We start from the raw sequence: 21039 nt of genomic DNA, 5'->3' as shown, positions 1-21039 counted from the left end.
CCCCCGGAGGAGCTGGAGGAAGTGTCTGGAGAGAGGGAAGTCTGGGCATCTTTGCTTAGACTGCTGCCCCCGCGACCCAGTCCCGGATAAGCGGAGGAAAATGGATGGATGGATGGGTTTGCAGGGGTGGTGGAGCCAATCCCAGCTGACATTGGGCGAGAGGCAGGGTCCATCCTGGACAGGTCACCAGTCTGTCACAGGGCTGACATGTAGACAAACAACCACACACTGCTAGAGTCAATTTAGAGTCACCTGTCAACCTAAAATGAATGTCTTTGGACTGTGGGAGGAAGCCGGAGAGAACCCACACAGGCACAGGGAGAACATGTAGACTCCACAGAGAAAGGCACCTGGGCGATCGGGCTCGAACCCTGATTATTCTTGCTGTGAGGCGACAGCGCTAACCACCACTCTGCTGTCCCATCTTACATAACTAGATGCGTAGTATTTTTAGTATAGCAGTGGCAGACTGTTGATTCTGACTGTTCTCATTATACGTTGCTCCCCTTTACTTTAGTCTTCTTAACTAGTAACTACTTACCGGTGTTTAACAACCAAGTGATGTTTGGCTCATTGCTAAAGCTAACCATTAGTGTGCGTGCCTCAGTCTGGCGGTTAACTTAGTTTCTGCTAAAATTCCAGTTTCCAGATTCTCTCTTACTGGACTGTGTTTTGGGTCAATCAACAAACAAAAATAAAGAAATATTTACATACTATCAAACATTACTAGACGTACAGTATGAGACATGGCTGCTGGAGTATTAACAGCAAAGCATAGATAAATAACAAAGGCTGTGCGTGGCTCACTGTTGAACCAAGTGCTGACAGCCTGCTTCTGTATTTACTAGTAGATTAATGCTACGTTTTGGATCAACTGAGATAATGAAAAGATACTGACCCACTGTTTAATGTTATGAGATAGTATGGGATGTACTGTAGTTAATGTTGTTGGAAAAGGGTTGCAACAGTATTAGATTCTCATGGTATGATAACCGTTTCGCCAAATATCACGGTTTCATTATATTAACGGTATACAGTATTACACAGTGACTGTTAATATCATCTACAATGAGAGGGACCTGGCTGCAGACAAGATGGCAGACCTCCGTAACACAGCATGTCCATACCAGAATGGCTCAGTGTTGGAGTCTCATCTTCTTCATCTCATTTTTGTCTGAAAACATCAGCATTACGCATGTGCAAACTACCAGTAAACCAAGAAGATTGCACATATGCATAAGAAGAAGAAAAGAAAGTGGGATGATTTAGCAGTGGTAAGTTACAGAGTCTTTGTTAGGATTTTAAAAGTTTGACCTTTCTAAGGGTTTATCAAGTATTATTTATCAGACTTTAATGTGTTGACAAACCCAACAAATGTAGGTACCAATATGGACTAAATACTTAAGGAGGGGCGACAATGGTGTGGTGGGTAGAGCAGTTGCCTCCCAACTGGAAGGTTGGCGACAGTGGTGTGGTGGGTAGAGCAGTTGCCTCCCAACTAGCAAGGTTAGAGGTTAGAATCTCGGTGCCGGCAGACCACATGTCAAAGTGTCTTTGGAACAACCCCAAGCTGCCCATGATGGCAGCGTGTATGCACACAGTGGCCCGGGTCCCCTCGGCTCCAAACAAAATTTTGTTGTACATGTTACAGTAAAATAAAGCTTCTTCTTCTAAATGTTAAATGGCTCCAAGTATATAATGTTAGCTTTTCTTTTTTTTTTTTTTGCCTCGCTGTTGCTGGTCATGCAAGCACTCCAAAAATTTGTGTAAATCTTGAGTTTAAATACGTTTCTAAAACTGATTCTGTTCAGCAGTTTGAATCATGTTGCATTTGCATGTTAAGCAGGACAGCAGAGGTTAGCTGCTAGGGTGCTCAGTCTGACTAATGTTGGCTAGTAGCATAGCATGCAGTAACATTATAAGTTACTGTAGGGCCTGGTATAATCACTGAAATCTGCGCCATCAAAACTGATTGCAATATGCAGGAGTGCACAGCCTGTTAAAGCCAACATTATTGCCCCATTTGCATACGACAACAGCTGGTCTTATCTGGATTAAACAATCATAATGTGCAAATAACTGTCCATTGCAAAGGTTATGTCTTTGTGATGCTGGCGTAGGTGAACGAATCAAGAAAGTGGAGATAACACTCCTGGACTTTGTCTTTGATGTCATGGTCCCAGAGGTAAGATGGGGAATGTAGGCCAGTGAGAGCATTCTAAACCACCATAGATATCAGTGGATAAGTAATAGTACACTTATTTGTACCCTGTCTTTTCAAGAATTTTACTGAGAAGTGGGAGGATAGTAAAGGGTTACTGTGGTCAGTCTTTTAGCCCTCTGGAAAAGTGCTTGATCTAGAACAGCATAAGGAATGACTAAATCATTTGTTTTTCAGATCAGTCTTACAAACACGAGGACCATGGCCGGCATGAATAGTTGTAAAAACAAAAATACATAGATTTGGAAAAACTGTAATAAAACTACTGGTATTCTGCTTCTGAACTGTGTGTTCCTTGCTGATGTTCTGAAGTTTAAACCTTGGTAACACTTTCAGTTGCTGAGGTTGAATTTAACAGTTGTGTGAATTTGATGCAGAAACAGGGCTAAGGAGAACTGGCCTTTAATAATCAGTAGCTCACAGGGGGTCTTTCCAGTTAGCTGGCTCACTTTGTACAATTAATAAATTAGCTGTTCACTTTGTACAATTAATAAATTAGATTCAAACATTACAACTTTTAAAAGAATTACTTTTTAAAGACTGAATTGTCTTTACATTAGGCCTATTTTTTATTTACTTCTAATTTTTTGCAAACTTAATTTATATATATGTGTATGTGTGTGTGTGTGTGTATAATATTCTATACAAACTTCTATACAAATAGGGGTAAACTGACAAATTTTATTTTGTATTTAATTTTTATTTTTTTAAATCTGCATGCTACCATGGAGGGGGACTTTGGGTAAAAAACAACCAATTTCCAATATGGTGGTACGTGATTTCCTGTTAGCTACAGAGGTGATGCGTTACAGAGGTCCGCCATCTTGTCTGCAGCCTTGTTTGACCTTTTTTTGGATGTGGAGTGTAGTCATTGTTATTTTTGGATGTAACTGCGGGTTGCATGCGGTGGATAGAAATACGTGATTTGTGTTGTTTCCTTACACTGAAGAAGGCAGGTATGCTGAAACGTCTCAGCCACATGATGCTTTAAGTATTAGTTATATTTTGAGGCAGCTTTCAGAGTGCAGAAGCGTTTTGTCATTTTTTGTTTTTGATGTTTTTTGCTGAGCGCACCTGTCATGACCCTTGAGCGCAGTCTTTTCTTTTTCTTACTCTTGGCTACAAGACCCTCAAAGGAATGAAAAAAAAAGAGGGTTCTTTTTTATTGACAGTGACTGTGATAGTTGATTGATGTGGATTGCAGAGCTAGATTGACCCTAAATAATAAGCATGATTTTTTAAATAAAGCATCTAACTTGTTCTGTAACCAAACTACGTTAGTACCAATAGTAGATAAAGTATTCACATCCTTAAGTGAAAGTAGTAATATCACACTGTAAAAGTAGCATACTATGTTACAAGTAAAAGTCCTGCATTGAAAGTATTTTCACAAAATGGTAGACTACCTAAAGTAATAAAAGTAGAAGCAGGCTCATTGTAGAAAAATGATAGGCCTATATTTTGATATTATACACCATCCACAATTGTATGCACTTCAGTTCAACACTTCCACCTTAACATCTGTGTTTATGAAGCTCAGACTGTTTGTTTTTGGTGAAATTGCAGCCCACCCTAGCACCATGCTAGATCCGGGCCCAGTGCTAACACTGCTGAACTTCCAGTTGCTCCTGGTAGCCTTCACCATTGCTATTCAAATGGGTGCAAATGGGGCGATTTGTACTGTAAAGCCCCATGAGTGCACAGAAGAGCACTGTACAAGAACATCTACCACTGTGTCTATTAATAATTTTCTGTGGTGCCACAGCAAAATCTATCCAACCTGTCATTTAATCAAGGACCTCAGTAACCTGCCCAGGAAGCCCATAAACAGCATGGTGCATCACATTCATGTCTCGCTTTCAGTCAGGCTATGGTTTCTTTGTTGGATGAAGCACCAGAGACCGGCAAACTGTTCAAGACTTAATTAACAAATGCTAAAAAAGATGGTACCTACTATTAAAAACATAACTAGCCTAGCGGGGGAACAGTGATTAGGGATAGAGGACAGCTGAGAGAGGGACAAATGAGGAGGTAGGACCTAAGTGTTTAGGTAGAGCAATGCCATCCCCGACCCCCCTTTCGACATGGCCCCCCACGCCACACTTGTTGAGCCATAGATAACCCTGTTTACTATTTATGAAGCAAAAGCCAGAGCCTTGAAAGGGGAACTTGTAGCACTAGACGTTACTTTTGGGAGAGCAGGTAAACACTCACCTACTCATGCTTTTGTGGACAGAGCATGAGAACTCCAGGACCTTCTTGCTGTGTGGAGAAAGAGTTGGCCACCTGGCCTAGTTTGATGGTCAGTATCTCACATCTTACAGGAGGGACGAAGTCTGACAATCAAGCTGAGGAAGAGGAAGACGGAGAAGAAGGTAGAGTGGTCCAGTGACACGGTTGACAACGAGCATCTGGGAAGAAGGTCTTCAAAGTGTGAGTTCTTTGGAAACGTAATTAATGCAGTGGATTTCTGTGTATCCTACAGTAATTAATCCTGAAAATAATAATATATGACATGTTGGCTAAGAATTGGTGACAGGTCCATAAGTCTGTAATTTAAAGGAATGAAAACAGAGTAAAAATGCCCATGGGTGATCGGGGCCACATGAAATAATTACCGTAATCTCAAATGTCCTTTTTCTCAAAATTCTGACTTTCTCCCCTGAAATTTTATTTAAATTCTATATTAAGAACTCAAGTGATCCTCTTCCATACTTGTGTGTACACATTCGCATGTCTTCCTTAATGCAATGCCTTTTCATCCTTTTGCTGCACTGTTTGATTTATCAAACCAAATTGTGGCTGAAAAGCTAGATTTACCACATGCTCTCTTTATGTTACTGTTTCTGACCAGTGTTTGAACAAGATATCATGCTCCATTTCCACTTTTCAAGCTGAGATCTTACAATGGGTCTGTGGAGACAGGGTAGATGTAGTTCACTTGGCTCAGTCCTAATTCTGCATGTGGTGTTCCAGGCTGCTGTATTTACGAGAAGCCCAGACAGTTTGGAGAGTCTTCGTCTGAAAGCGAGGGAGACGATGATGAAGAAGGATGCGGCAGTGCTCACTGTATCCTGGGCCATGGCAGGAGAGGGGCTGGGGGGCCCACGGTGCCCCCAAACTCTGGAGAGTCACACACCCACTGAGCACCACAGCTGATTGTGGGGTCTGAGGGGTTTCTCACAGTGACAATGATGCATTACAAAACTGCAGACATTTTTTTCCTTTTCCATCACTGAAGCGTAGACACACCTGATGCTGTGTTCTGGTCATGAGTCAGAAACTACCAGCTGCTGGAGCAGCCTCTGTACTGCTGCTCTAAAAAAATCTGGACTACTGAAATTATTGAACCACAAAATCCTCTTCTTCAGATAAAAGCACATTCAGTATTGTGCCAATTAACAAATGTAACACAAAAGTACAAGTTCACACTTTAAAATCTCTAACTATTACAAAGAGAGATGCTGTTTGTAGTCAAATTTAAAGGAGCATTATGAACGCTGCTTTTGTGTTTCAGCCATTTTACTACAAGTCAAACATTGAGCATTTTCCAAAGTATGCCACTGTAGGATGGTAAAATCTGAAATCCTTTTGTATTTTGCAGGCAGCCACTGATTCCATTTATTTCATTGTGCTATAAAAATACATTTTGAGGTTTGTGACCTGTCACACTGAACATCTTTTTAATTTTTGTCAAACTACTGTCCAATGATTTCTGAATTAAAGGTGTAGGCATTTCACAGTGCAGAGGCTGTAACCTGTGGCATTTTTCCTTAAAACCAAAAATCAGTTAAAGTAGTAGCTGACTATTTTCGGTTAGTCAACCATTGTTCAGATTTGAAAAAGTTCAGCTCTGCTGTCAATTTTTCAGATTTATTTATTGATAAATTGTTTGGTTTTTGGGAAAGAAACCGTAAAACATAAGCCATCACAAGTTTGACAGTGTGAAGGTGACACTGATAAAAAGGCTTGTTTTGACCAAAAATTCAAAACTTTAGAAATCTATGCTAATGTCAGTATTGGTGATTAAATGGCTCAAACAATCATCAGCCTGCACATACAATATGCCTGAATTGCCACAGTAAAAAACAAAACAAAACATTGATTACATAAAGTTTATATAAGCCTGGTTTTTATACTTCTTACAAGTTTGACCCCTTTGCAAAATAGTTGGCAGTAACTATGTGATTTGTAATAAATGAGCTAAAGCATAAAGCCACTAGTTACATACTCCTGTGGTGCTGGGTAGTGATGTTGCCACATTGAGAAAAACAAAGCAACATGCATTATCATTTCTAAACTGAACTGAAAATTCAGTTCACATTACAGCTAAAACACATGCTATTGTGCCAACTAATGAATGTACGTGTTAAATTTAATTTACAGATTTGACAACATGCAGTGCTGATAACAGAACGAACACATCAGTGGCTTGGTACGTTCTAGCCAGTTTTCACCCTTCTATGACAAATCATATTCATGGACACCATATTTATGTGGACCACACATGGTAGTGCTAAAGAGCTTTGGTTGTCCAGCAGTACAGTTTTCAACCTGCAGTGAAATGAGTGGAAAGCAATGGCTGCCTATTACAAAGCCTTAAACAATTGTGGTCATTGATAGTAATTTAATTAGTTAAAGCATTAGCTGTAATGTCACTATAATGTATTTATAACAGAAAATGCGGTCATGTTGCATTCCACCAAGCAGCATTTTGGGATTTCTGACAGTGAGGTTTCTCTGGAACACAGCAGACAGTACATTAGGGACTTTGAAGAAATGGAGACAGGGTGGACATTAAATGCTGCCAGGCTGTACATTTTGCTTTTGACTCAGTGGCAATGTTAATTTTATATTAAACGGCACTTTTTTTTAATGTATTTGCTCTTGTTAGTTCTTAAATGGCTTATACTTGACAAGCAGTCGACCCCAGTCTGTGTAGTAATATTGTAATTACAAACCAGCACAGTATCTGAGAACTGGTATATTTAGAGACTGGACACAAACCAAAAATTTACATTTAGTTCAGTGAGTGTTTGATGGTTCTGATTTTTAGATCTGTTTTAAAATTAATGCCAGTTTTTGTGACAACTGACAGAACATATTAGACAAGACTAGATTATTACTGCACATGCATTTAAGACCCCTCAGCCCTGTTCATCGTTTTTGTCTAACTTAATTAACTTGATTTAATTGCTGTTGATTTAACACAAGCCTGGACTTTTAAGTTCTTCAGACCTCAGAGTTATTCATTTTGGGTTGTTTACCATTTGACATGAGGCTGGATTTTTTTTTTTTTGGTTTTTCAAAGCCAGTTGGAAATTCATCTAGAACTGTTGTTAGTAACAAGTCGTTAAACCCAAACCTGAAAAATTACAATTTGTCAGTAGTTACAGTAGCTGGGTCATGACGTCAAGGGTTAGCATTAACATTAATTACTTTTCAGATAAAAATGTCCTGTTTTTTTATGTAATAAATGAGAACATGCAAGTTGTTGACTAATCATCTGTTGATGCAATGATCACAGTTTAGTTACCTATACTTAGACATAATACAATATAAAGCAAGGTTTTTATTTCATAGCAGGCTAATGATTATTGCTTAGAAGTAGGTTTGCCCTCTGTTGGGTAGAACCCAACCAGTCATGCACCAACATCATTCATTGGTATGTTCCACTGGTCTGAGATGTTTAGCAGTGGTGAAAGTGCAGAAACAGTGGAATTATTGTGGAGCTAAATGAGAGCAGTAAACACACAAAATGAGACTTAAGTACAGTATCTTCGTATTTTTTTCCCTAGTGCATTGTGGGAGAGTTCCCAATGCATCTACCTCATGTAACTGCTTGTAAATGGTCAACATTTATCTAGCTGAATGAATGACAACCATGGTGTCAACTCATTTCTCATTTGCCTTTTTTCAAAGTGCAAGATAATGTTTAGCAAATTGCAGAATGAGAAAATTAAAACAAGCCATGTAAAAGGTGAGATTTGTACATTAGAAGTGTTTTCAAACATTGTGGTCTGCTTGTATAAGACAGACTGCCACAACGATGCTTTTGCATAGCTCGGTGTCATGTGAGCTCGGTTTGTTTACCCAACTCCATTAAAGTGCCACACACAGCCATTTATGTGGACTGTTTCTATGACATGCATCCATCCAAACAGGACTAGGGAGCCAACAAAAATACATGGGGAAAACATTTCAGTGAGGAATTATAAATAAGAGGAATCACTCACAGTGCAATTGGCATGCATCAAACACACATTAACAACATGCACTGTGGTTAACTGACGTGAGAAGCTCAAACTTGATGGTAAACTAGGCTATAACCACGTGTCAGAAGTGTGCTGCCTGTCTCCTTATCCGAACAAATGCATGTCGCAGCCTGACATTTTATGTCAATTTAAATCTTGCATTATATGCCGCTGTCTTTGATTTTTAAATGCTCAGAAATACTGTATGTTCCTGTCACTCTTTTGTATTTTAAATACTGATGTTAATGTGGTTGAAATTCATGACAGTTGATTTTCTGACAGCCTAGGCTGTATTTAAAAATAAAAGAAAAAAAGAACTGATAGTCACACTGAACAGCTGACCGACAGGCAAGTGACAAAATCCTCAGTCAGGTACAGCCACAGTATAGAGAGTGTGAAGGTGTGTCATTGAATTTGGGGACAGGGAGGGAGGCAATGTATTTACCTGAATACATTCTGGTTTTGTTTGGCTAAAGAGTTGCTTAAATTGTTTAGATCTCACTTTACGGACTGTGGTATTTCAGAATGGATCACCTTAGCTGAATGTAGCTACCTCGTATCGAACCTAGACATCCAGTTGATGAGAGCAACAGACTGAAAAATTACTCTGCACCCTGACCTCATCTCTCAGTTATGAAGCTAATGCTAGCTAGCAGCTGTCGGTATTTCAATTTCTGCCCTGTCTGCTCAAACTGAACATTGAAGTGGCTGTTTGGACATACACTATATGGACAAAAGTACTACATAGACTTTAATATGGAGTTGGTCCCCCCTTTGCAGCTACAACAGCTTCCGCTCTTCTTGGAAGGCTTTCCACAAGATTTTGGAGTATTTATGGGGGAATTTGTGCCCATTCAATCTGTAGACCATTTATGAGGTCAGGCACTGATGTTGGACAAGAAGGCCTGGCTCACAGTCTGCATTCCAGTTCATACCAAAAGGTGTTTGATAGGATTGAGGTCAGGGCTCTATGCAGGCCAGTCAAGCTCTTTATGGACCTTGCTTTGTGCACTGGGGCACAGTCATGTTGGAATAAAAAGGGCCTTCCCCAAACTGTTTCCACAACGTTGGAAGTAGTGTTGTCCAAAATGGCTTGGCATACTGAGGCATTAAGATCGCCCTTCACTGGAAGTAAGGGGCCTAGCACAAACCCTGAAAAACAGCCCCTATACCATTATCCTTCCTCCACCAAACCTCACAGTTGGCACAATGCAGGTCAGTTAGGTAACGTTCTCCTGGCATCCACCAAACCTAGACTCACCCCGCTGACTGCCAAACAGAGAAGCATGATTTGTGGTTCCACAGAACACATTTCCATTGCCCCGCAGTCCAGTGGCGGCATACTTTACACCGCTCCACATGACGCTTTGCATTGGACTTGGTGATATGAGGCTTGCATGCAGCTGCTCGACCATAGAAACCCATTCCGTGAAGCTCCCGCCACAGTTTTTGTGCTTGCATTAGTGCCAGTGGAAGTTCAGAAGTTTAAATTTTATCTTGTGTTGTCATAGCAGTCAGTATGGAATCTTTAACCCCAAACTTACTAAAATGCAGCTTACTCACAGCTGTATCAGGACTAAAGCCTCATCTGGTCAACCCAGACTATAAAGTCATTTTAATATGCATGTAATTGTTTCCCTTACAGATAGACTGTAATAAAGAAATAATGTTCATCATTTTGGATGAAAAGGTGCCAAATTATTCTTCACAACTGTCACTTTCACAATATAAGGCAAAGGCTATGTCAAAAAAGTTCATTAAAAAAATTAGACCTCAATCTGCACGTGAAGCACAAAGTTAGCCAGATGAGAATGAGCAGAATCATTTTGGCTGGTTAACAACTATGTTTTGTATTTATTGGAGGCTTTGGCAGTCTGTGGATTGTTTACGTTCAACAATTCAAGACATAAAGTTAGCCAGGTTGATATTTTGGGCCATTAATATGATACATTTTGCAAATCTATTGTTTGCTTTTTTGTTTTAACTCTGAAATATTGATCTCAGTATTTGCCTCAAAAACCCACTATAGTCAGAATATGTTAGAAAAAAAAGCTAAAATTATGCACAACCATTTTGTAACCATTGTACCCTACCAACCAACCATGTTCCTTTTGTTTCAAAATAATAGCCTGCTGTTACGAGATAATTGCATCTCAGTTTGAAAAGTCTATGTTGGAATAACTGAATGGCATGCTAAGAATAATTTGGCAAACATTATGTCAATCTGGATAAGTTAAACTACATGAGAAGAATGGACGCCTTGAAAAACAACATCTAGCTCTGGTGGAATCAGTCACCTAAGCTCAAACGTTTAACTGCCCACTCCTCACCCAAAGCATTTGAATTTCTGACACCGTAAGATCTGATGATGTCTCATTAACAGGATGAGTGCAGGTTTTTTAACTTTTAAATCTTCTGCTAGTTTTCATTTGGTTGCTTGATTAGAGAGATTGCTCAGTTGTATGTGCTGGACTGTTCAACACAAATTCTGACATTATCATTAGAACAGTTGTTTTTTAGAGTTGTTCCTTTGCACAGTATGGTGAGAGAAGTGAGAATGGAAAATGGGTGAGTTGTCAAATTCACTGTGGACAAATAAGACGTGTATTTTTAGCACTTAACTCCTTGGATGAAGCACCCATAGGTTCCCATTAAATTAAGTGCATGTTGGTTGTTAAAAATAAAAACTACAGTTTTACAAACTTGTACTTGTGAATGCGTCAGAGTGACTAGCATGTTTTATTGCTGTGAGGTAAATCTATAAAGATGCAGCGTTCTATGACTGGAGGTCCATTCCTGACCAGAAAGTACAGGACAGGAGCCATGAACATGCATGACTGTTGGCCTAGGCTTTGTACTCATGTCTCTATTATTACCACAGCTCACATGATACAGCCTCGATCTTCATCTTCCTCCTCTACACTTTCAAACCATGTTTGATACAGGAACATGCATGACTGTTGGCCTAGGCTTTGTACTCATGTCTCTATTATTACCACAGCTCACATGATACAGCCTCGATCTTCATCTTCCTCCTCTACACTTTCAAACCATGTTTGATACAGTATGTGTCAGTACTGTGGATTTCATTCAAATTCATTTATGCCACCACTTTCTATAGTATCAAATGTTATCGTTACATATGTACATTGTTCTTGTAATGCACCTTTCTGTATATATTAAGCATAATGATAACATATTTAATGTGAATTAAAGTTTTTAACTATGATTAAACAGGCTTACACAGTGTATTATATATTACATGGGAGTATGACACTAGTTAATCATTCATGCCTTTGCAATCTGTGGCATTAAGCACATAATGGAGTTAGAGAAAATGTCTTTTTAATCTTCTCACCTAAGGAAATGTGAATACATCTCATAAATTGCTCACAACCCTAAGGGAACACTTGATCATCACAGTATAACACCAAGTTAGTTAAACTTCAGGGACATCGATCTGTAAATTTAGGAGGCACAAGTGACAAGAGATCAGTTTCACCTGCTTTGGTTCAAATGAAAGTGACAACAGGTGCAACAGAGAGGCAAAAGCAAAACAACCCCCAAAACAAAATGGGTTTACATGTGGGTTTTTCTGTTCACTGGATTGGTTTTCTGCCTGCTCCTGCCAGCGTTAACCTTACTGTGCTGGAAGTCACCAGAGAACTATCTTCTGGAGTTCATTCACTTTTTTCTGACAGCCTGTTTTGGTTGACAGTTTTTTGTATTTTTGGTATGTGATGATTAAGTTCAGCTTTTTGTTCTCAGCATTTGGTGACTGCCTTTCTATGGCCTTTTACTGCCTATGCACATGGAGAAGTGTTCTAGTTGACCTGGCCTGCCGTGTTGTCACAGCTGTTTGCATTTTCTCCCTGTGTGGGATAGTTTTATCAGCCAGCATAAACTTTACTGTTGCCTTTCCTGGTCTGCTGCTGATGGAGAAGGCCACTACCTCAGGTTGTGCCTGATCTCGCATTGTCTGGGAAGCTAAAGCAGTGCTGAGCCTGTTCAGTACTGGGAGGGGATACTGCCTGGAGAGACCTGTGAACCATAGACTGAAGTAAATCCTCCCCTGGCTCCTCGGTCTTAACTGTACACCACAGCCATCTTCCTGTCTATGGCTCTGTAAACCATTAATAAACCACTCAAACCTTTTCTGTGCCTGTAGAGTCATGCATTTGGGTCCAATGTTCTGGGGGGAAATCTGGGACCCATCAACTTTAATTTCAGCAGAACCAGGCAGTTTCTTTTAGTGGAAAAAATATCTAAAACCTAGTGTGAACTGCCTGCCCAGAACCAAACAGCAGAGAAAGTTGGGATGAAAACAATGAACAAACACTCTTACATACCCCAGCATGGGGAGCGGAATCACGTGGAGGAACGATGCTTGTCTGTGTTGCACCAGGGGGCCACGAAGACATCAGCTGGGGTCTTCAGGGTTACTGCTGAGTGTAGGATGGGGTGGAGAGCTGCCTGCATGCCCACAGATTGATTGTGACCAGCCCTGGTTGTAATGCTCAGAAGGCCGGGAAAGGCCTGCTGTACTCCTTGTTTTTGTGGAATATCTTACTTGTTCTTCACTACCCTAAAGAAATGTCTTTCCACTACTTGTGGGACATGATTCATCCAATGTGTGGGGCTACCTCTTGAAGGACGAGACGGTGTAGTGAGATGCCAGTACACAGCCCTGTGGGGGGGGACCTTACCGTCTATGAGATGCCGCAACCTGTTGAAAGCTGGCGGGGTTGCAATTGGAGTTGTTTCTGGAAATGAGACAGTAAGTCGTTTGTTAAAATCTGCTTGGTGTTAACAAAGCAGTTGTTTGTGCAACCTGACTGGGCTGCAGGTGCTGCCTCCTGCTTCCAGTACTGACAAGGACACGAGCGAAACACCAAACCTGAGAAGAACCAGTCAGGAAGAATGAGGAGAGAGCATGTGTCTGTGGCCACTATATGTAAACCCATTTTGTTTTGGGGGTTGTTTTGCTTTTGCCTCTCTGTTGCACCTGTTGTCACTTTCATTTGAACCAAAGCAGGTGAAACTGATCTCTTGTCACTTGTGCCTCCTAAATTTACAGATCGATGTCCCTGAAGTTTAACTAACTTGGTGTTATACTGTGATGATCAAGTGTTCCCTTAGGGTTGTGAGCAATTTATGAGATGTATTCACATTTCCTTAGGTGAGAAGATTAAAAAGACATTTTCTCTAACTCCATTATGTGCTTAATGCCACAGATTGCAAAGGCATGAATGATTAACTAGTGTCATACTCCCATGTAATATATAATACACTGTGTAAGCCTGTTTAATCATAGTTAAAAACTTTAATTCACATTAAATATGTTATCATTATGCTTAATATATACAGAAAGGTGCATTACAAGAACAATGTACATATGTAACGATAACATTTGATACTATAGAAAGTGGTGGCATAAATGAATTTGAATGAAATCCACAGTACTGACACATATTGTATCAAACTGTACATCAAAGTCCATATCAGTTACAGTCTGGTGATAATTTGGTGGTTGTATGATGTAAAACTCACCACACCAACTCTTTGGTCTAAAACACTCATTGAAACCCTGAGCCATAGTTATAAATATGCTCCTGTACACATGCATCACAAAGACACACTCATTTTGGTTAAACTGCCGGTTATTCGTACTGTTCTAAACAGGATACATCACGAAGGAACCAGTTGGTTTGTGAAACATCTAAAATTCGCAGTTTTATTATGTACATATCGTTGCACAGAAACAGGAAAGGTAAAACTATTAGATTTCTGAATGAAGTGTGGTGCGCCAGGAACAAACACTGCTCTCACCTGACCGGCACGCCGCGCCTTCATCAGGTCGGGTTTTCTCACAGACCCTCCTGAGCTTCTCTCTGCCTCTGAAAAGCAGACGAAAATATGTGCGTTTCCTAAACGTTCCCAGTGAAGATGAAGGTGAAGATGGCAGCAGTCACTCTCCTGCTAGGGTTTGTGTTGGTGCCCGTCTACCCCCGAGCTGAAAACCTAGGGGAAACACATGTGTAGGTATAGGACCCCTCAGTTCTATATTTAGACAGGTACCTAAACTGCCTTTCCTGTCAAAGGGCCAGGAGAAGGCTGCCTTCCTTCAGTTGCAGAGCTTCCACAACAAAAACGCCACTGTTTAATTTTCTCAGTCTGGTTTTAAAGCCCGTCATCAACATGGTAAAGTACTAATATGCACTGACACGTTGTCAGCACTTCAAAGCATTGGAAATGGAACTTCGAGCAGCAGACAGGATTTGTTTTATGATATCCTGGTAACAATAAGTTGGGGGGGCAGTGGACTCACAATATCATGGATCCTGGCTCATGTGGGCATGCCAGAAAATGAAAAGGTAGATGAACTAGTGAAGAGGGCAGTAATGATGGGTGGAGATGAATATTAAACTATCTAATTCTGAGTGAAAGAATGGTGTGGCACAAAATAATTCTGGAAAGGCAACAGTGTTGGGAAAAACAAAACCAAAGGGAGGCATTTGTACTTACTGCAGAATAGAATGACTGGCTCAGTTAATAAGCGGCGAATAGAAGGGAAAGGGTAGTTCAGCGTTGACCACGATGAGAATTGGACATTCAATTTTAAATAACTTACTTAAGATTATAGGAAAGCACCAGACTATGTTATGTGAGCAATGCCAGCAGTAAGAAACGGTGGAGCATGTTTGAAGGAGACACTAAAAAGTATTATGGAAGTTGGAGGTAAAGGGAGACGCTTAAGATGTCTATTTAAATATCTAGAAGATAGGCGTTACATAAAAGGAAATAAATGTAGTATTATAACTATATAAATCGAAAGGCGGCAGCAGCGCAACAATATATTGCCAGCTGTCATTAAAAACCACAGAAGAAGAAGAAGACGAAGACGCAGACGCACTGACGTAACGCATCATATAAGTGAGCTTGGAGCAGGAGGTTTCCTCCTTTTACCGGTCTTTTCTTCGTGAGTAGTTGTATCAAGGTGAGTTTAAATAGTTGCGTTATTTACCGGACTCCCCAGCAGATACTTAACAACGCATTTAGCACCATACACACGACTGTCGTGTTTAAGTGTATGTAAGTTTACCTGACATTGATCAAACGTGATGTCGTAAGACTTTGCGCACCACGTTGTCTTCTGTTAGCATGCTGAGCTAGCTGCTAGCCTGCACGATGCTAAAATAGCACAGGGCTTTCTTAAAAATTGCGCAGAACAGGCACTCTTGGTCCAGTTCAGACACACTTGTGTCCCTAGTAATTTAAATCTTGGCTAAATAATAATGCAAACTTGCAAAACACGCTTCATTATTGGATAGTAACACAAGTGGTGAATGATACAAATGACACTGAAAGGGTTTCAGATGAGTCTAGTACGGGTTATGGAGATCTCAAATAAGCTGGAACGTTTGGAAATGACGGTGACTTTCAGCGCGGTCGTTTCCAGACACTCGGTTCAGTGCGCATTGCAGTGCCACTGTGCACACTAGTCGTTGGGACTGTCCCGTGCACTGGGCTGATCCCAGGTCACCAGTGGCTATAAAATGTCAGGTTTTGCTTTCACCTCTGCCCTGTTGGTTGCGGAAAGGTGACAATGAGGCCTGGCACAGTCTGTAATGTTAATGTTGGTTTAGGCATGCACGACTTTTACCCTGAACATATTACCCCTAATTAGACCATAAAATGAAGACCAACTTTTTATTATTTTCTCTAGGTTACGACCTTACTGCTGAATGTGATGGGGAGCAGTTCATCTTGAAGTTTGTGATGACCCTCCAGGACATGAGGTCAGTGTTTGCTCTTGGCAGTAGGCTTCAGTGTAGATGAACCATTGCTGGGCTGGCTGCTCAGTGGTAAATGAAAGTACAAGTACTAATGGTATCCTGGACATTTTTGTTTGTCCAACTAAAATTCTGTTCTTTTTTTTTAAAAGGTTTTGTTATTCTGCTTGACACAGGTGCAATAATAAAATGTTACTATTGTTTGTTGTGATGTTGCATCTGGTTGACCAATCCCAATAGATAGCAAAGAGGAGGGGATACTGTTCAGGTTCATTTTGACTCTCACTTAATGGCTGAAAATTAGAGGGAGAAGTTAATGCAGTGTTAATTTATTGGTTTGTTTCAACCCACCCCTCAAACTGTTATTTAGCTTTCGCGTGCGGAGACCCCTTGATGTTATAAGATGGAAAACAAAGCACCAACAGAATGTGAAACCCAGCAAAAGGTTAAAAGCGGACCGAGACTTAACTAAAAATGAAAAGATACGTTATAATCACAAAATGTCATAAGAAGATACAGTACGTCGTATTAACGAGCAGCATAATGACATTTTAATGTGAAAGCAGCTTGTAAAAACCAATGAAGTATCTTGTTATAACAAGAATGGCTTCTCCTTACAGCAAGATGCTGAGCAAGTGTTTAGACAAGTTGAATGTTGTCTGAACGATCATGGTTTGGCCAGCGTGTGTACGTGTACATGATCCCACCCCTAGTGGAGAACAGTAGAAACAAAAGGTGATGGATGCCCCTTGTGGAGGTTGAATTTTCTAAGGATAGCAAACGTCTTACTCACTCCCTGCACATGTCTCCTCCTCTTCCAGTGTCACATTCACTTCAGCGAGCCACATAAAAGTCCATTTCCACAACGATTGCAAGAATAATATAATATCTTGGTTTAATTTAGCGGCTCAAAAAAAAACCGAACATAGCAAATTCCACAAGTTATAACATAACTAAACATGAATACTGTCGAAAGGAAGCTTGTTACAGATGTACGGTAAGAAAACTGTGTGCTTCCAAACTCTTCAGAACCTTTTTTCCCCCGCAAACTAAGACGGGAAGTGGCGTGACTTTTTTTTTAAAGCCACAGTACACAATCAAAACATTACTGAACACTATAGTAATAACCATTATTCCAAAATAAAGTAATGACTGGCCAATATTAACATTAACCTTTCAATTTTTTACACCCTTAACCATTTAAACATAGTCAAAATTAACTCTCCAATAAATATACAAAAAGAACTGCACAACTAGAATTTCGCATTTGTGTTCTTTTGGTCTTTACACCCCTTACACTTCATCAGGTGCTCTATTTGTACTTGCTGTTTGTTGGCACAGTACGTGCTCTGGTCCTGTCAGGTGGGCTGTAGAGCTCATACAGTGCAGAGAGCAAGTTGTTCTCTTGCAACCCACTGCTGTCAGCTCTCCACAGCAGTGTTACTAATGGGAACTAACAGCTGTTAAATCTGGTTCAAGTTAATGTGCCCCCCCCCCCACCAATTGAACTTTTCCCATGTAACTGTCCTCCAGGTGCTGGAGAATACCTCAGGCCAGCTGGGTGAGTGTTTTATTAGAGGAGACATCTACCACGGACTAAATGTTATGATGATTGGCTAAATATGTTCAACTGCTCTGAAGTGTGAATGACAGCTGCCTCTCTGAACTACATGCTGCACTGACAGCTGAGTATGTTGGTGGCTCCAGAACCACGTTCTCACGGTCATCCTGTCTCTGCAGGGTTCCTCTGTCCAGGCCTTCAGCACTGCTGGAACAAGGTAATGCGGGGGGGATGTACAGGGAAAAGCAATAAACGGTGACAGCACTGTATGGTATCTGCAGCCAGCTCCTCTGTCGGCTGCTCTGTTCAAAAGTCAGTGCTAGACGAACTCAGCATGTGGCATCGTTGGTCTCCATGCTGCCTGTGTTTGGAGGCCTGGTTTTTGTTGTTGAGACATGCTCATCCTCTCAGAATCCCTCTACATTTAAAAAAAAAAAAGCTGTTTTCACGTCTCCTGTGCCCACTAGCATTTCCAGGTGCTTGCCTGGTAACTTGGCTTGGCCAACTCTAGGTTTTCAATTCATTCTGTTAACTGCCACAGGTGGACTTCTAGATGAATCTCTAAGATGTCTAAAGCAAACAGGATGCACCTTACCACAGTTTGGAGAGCCACCCCGGGAGGCTGTGAATGTCCACATCTGAATGAAAGTGTTCCTGCTCCAATAACGCCATGTGCTTCTGGTCCTGTGTACATGTCTCACTCTGTACTGCCAAACTGTCACCCAGCTTGTGCTGCTGCAGAGAACAGCCTTCTGTTCTCAGGCTCCAGCAAGGATTCAACAACCAAGGTGAGCGTTTAAATGAGTGGTCTCTACCAGTGAACTCTGAGGTCTGTCCCGACAGACCTTTAACTGTAGGGTCATGTCGTTGGAAATGCCTCAGACAGCAAATCTGTAGTTTGCTTTACCCACGTGTTCGCTGCCATGGCCATGTTGGGATATTACTGCAGAACACACAAGCAGTGAAGTGACAGTGTTCTGACCGTTTCACTGGCAGCAGCCAGGAGGTGCTCTGATATTTTTATTTTTAAATTTTGTCATTTTTCTTTTGTGTTATCTTTGTATAGCACTTTGGTCAACATTAGTTTTAAATGTACTTTATAAATAAATGTATTATTGGTAATGTGGATCAGTCACAACATAATGAAGTTGACAAATCGGTTTAAGCAGTATCGGCTGTAAACCACACCCTGACAGTTCCTCTGGGGGATGAACAGGCTGTGTTGTGCTTTAGGTCTTTGGTAGATGTTGTCTTTGACATGCACTTAGTTGGTCATTTGTCTTTTAGGCTGCGGCGATGAGACGCATGAACTTGTGGCAGCGGTAAGTAGGTGTGTCTTTGTGCATTAACAGTATCTGTCCAGTGACTGGATATTTAGAGTGACGGCACTGTATGGTATCTGCAGCCAGCTGCTCCGTCAGCTGCTCTGTTCAAAAGTCAGTGCTAGACGAACTCAGCATGTGGCATCGTTGGTCTCCATGCTGCCTGTGTTTGGAGGCCTGGTTTTTGTTGTTGAAACATGCTCGTCCTCTCAGAATCCCTCTACATTTTAAAAGCTGTTTTCACATCTTGTGCACACTAGCGTTTCCTGATCCTACGTCAGTGTTCCCTATTAGAATCGATGGCAGCAGGGTACAGAGTTACTGTGGCAGCTCCTGTCTGTCCCTGATCCTGTCAGCCTGGACACAAACAGGCTGCTGCTCTTCGTTGTCCACAGATAAACAAACCTGGGCTGCAGCTTAAAACTGAGGGAATGTCTTGTTGGCAGTTTGACAAGTTTTCTCTTTTCACTGATCAGTCTGCTTTCTGGTGGTGAGGAGATATGCATCATCCAGGGAACTTGGAGTAAAACTGTATTTGTTTCCCTCACTCTAGTTATTGAGGTTGCCATGGTTGCACAGGAAGCCACAGCACCGGGTCAAGAGAAGAAAACCTTTGAGAGACTGGCTGTGACCCTGTCAGCATCAGCGATACGGAGGCGGCCACCAGTGGCCACTGCTCACTCTGAAGACATATCCAAACCAAACGGCTGGTAAGAAGTCAGCTGATAAAATCATTATCTTCTGGTCATAATGTCATCAGGCAAAATAACACAACTCCAAGTTAATGATGGAAGCTGTGTATTTTGGCTATAGAAACAGTTCATTTGAGGGCTGAGTGAAAGGGAAGACTTTGCTGCCACTGTCTGCACTGAAGAAGTTGAGATTACCAGTACTGCCAAACTGTCACCCGACTTGTGCTGCTGCAGAGGACAGCCTCCTGATCTCAGGCTTCAGTAGGGATTCAACAACCAAGGTGAGTGTTTCAATGATTAAAAACACAAGTGAACTCTTGAGGTCTGTCCCGACAGACCTTTAACTGTAGGGCCGTGTCGTTGGAAATGCCTCAGACAGCAAATCTGTAGTTTGCTTTACCCACGTGTTCGCTGCCATGGCCATGTTGGGATATTACTGCAGAACACACAAGCAGTGAAGTGACAGTGTCAGACTCGATAGCTACTCTGGAGCTTTTACCAGGATCAGGGGAAGCTGAATGAGGACATAATAGAATGAATTAAATTAAGAGAATTGGGATGTCCTTGAATAACTGAATAAAATGCTTTTGTTTCAGAATTCTAAATCCTGGAGATGTTGGATGAGTGTCGGCAGCCTATCACTCAAAGGTGTGTTTTATACATGCGTCTTCAGTCTTCTCTGGGTGTGGTCATATACCAAGGCTTTCAGGACTCGCCGTTCCTGACTTGCTGTGGAGTTGACCAGAAAACAAAGCTCATCCCGGTGGGCTTCTGCAGCATCCTGCTGAGAAGAACTGCTGGGAACATGGCCTGCCTTTTTGTCAGTTTCATGGTGGCATCTGTAAGCGGTTTACAGATGATGCACGTTATCAAATATGTTGATGGCAAACATTTGGTAGTACTGTATGTGTAATTGCCAGGTGAATGTGGTGGATTAGTAAAATGACTGCAGCACTGTCGACAGACTAAGTGAAGCTTTTACTTTGTTTACTTTCAGAAGCTGCAGCAGAGAGGACCACTCGGCGCCGAGCTGCTGTCCCTCGACTTGGAATATAATTAACAGTTGCTTTTGGGAAAGTCAGAATTCAGAAAAAGCAGCTGTGTGTGTTGACTGCATCAGATTTTGCCTTGTCTGTTTCTACAGGGTTCTTAAATAAAATTTCCTACTACTCATTTGTCTTTTAGTGTCCCCTGTC

General features: G+C 41.2%; 1 protein-coding gene and 2 long non-coding RNA genes across 3 annotated transcripts in view; all 3 read left to right on the top strand.

Annotated features, from left to right (window-relative positions):
* Positions 1-7101, top strand: part of ppp1r11 (protein phosphatase 1, regulatory (inhibitor) subunit 11) — a 14016-nt gene extending 6915 nt beyond the window's left edge. The window contains exons 2-3 of the mRNA XM_020586875.1: positions 4546-4654; positions 5198-7101. Of these exons, the coding sequence (XP_020442531.1) occupies positions 4546-4654; positions 5198-5367 (279 nt within the window). The 3' untranslated portion in view covers positions 5368-7101. The remainder of the gene's footprint in view (positions 1-4545; positions 4655-5197) is intronic.
* Positions 7102-15377: 8276 nt separating this feature from the next.
* Positions 15378-19836, top strand: LOC109952037 (uncharacterized). The gene is made up of 7 exons (XR_002273700.1): positions 15378-15472; positions 16202-16274; positions 17802-17829; positions 18009-18046; positions 18371-18617; positions 19117-19151; positions 19705-19836. It is a non-coding gene; the product is annotated as an uncharacterized LOC109952037 (long non-coding RNA).
* Positions 19837-19840: 4 nt separating this feature from the next.
* On the top strand, positions 19841-21016 carry LOC109952038 (uncharacterized). The gene is made up of 4 exons (XR_002273701.1): positions 19841-19861; positions 19965-20124; positions 20440-20491; positions 20841-21016. It is a non-coding gene; the product is annotated as an uncharacterized LOC109952038 (long non-coding RNA).
* Positions 21017-21039: the final 23 nt, after the last annotated feature.

Source organism: Monopterus albus, unplaced genomic scaffold (genome assembly GCF_001952655.1).
Source record: "Monopterus albus unplaced genomic scaffold, M_albus_1.0 scaffold427.1, whole genome shotgun sequence".
Taxonomy (NCBI): Eukaryota; Metazoa; Chordata; class Actinopteri; order Synbranchiformes; family Synbranchidae; genus Monopterus; species Monopterus albus.
The sequence above is the reverse complement of the archived record's forward strand: the minus strand, read 5'-3'. Positions and strand labels throughout refer to the sequence as shown.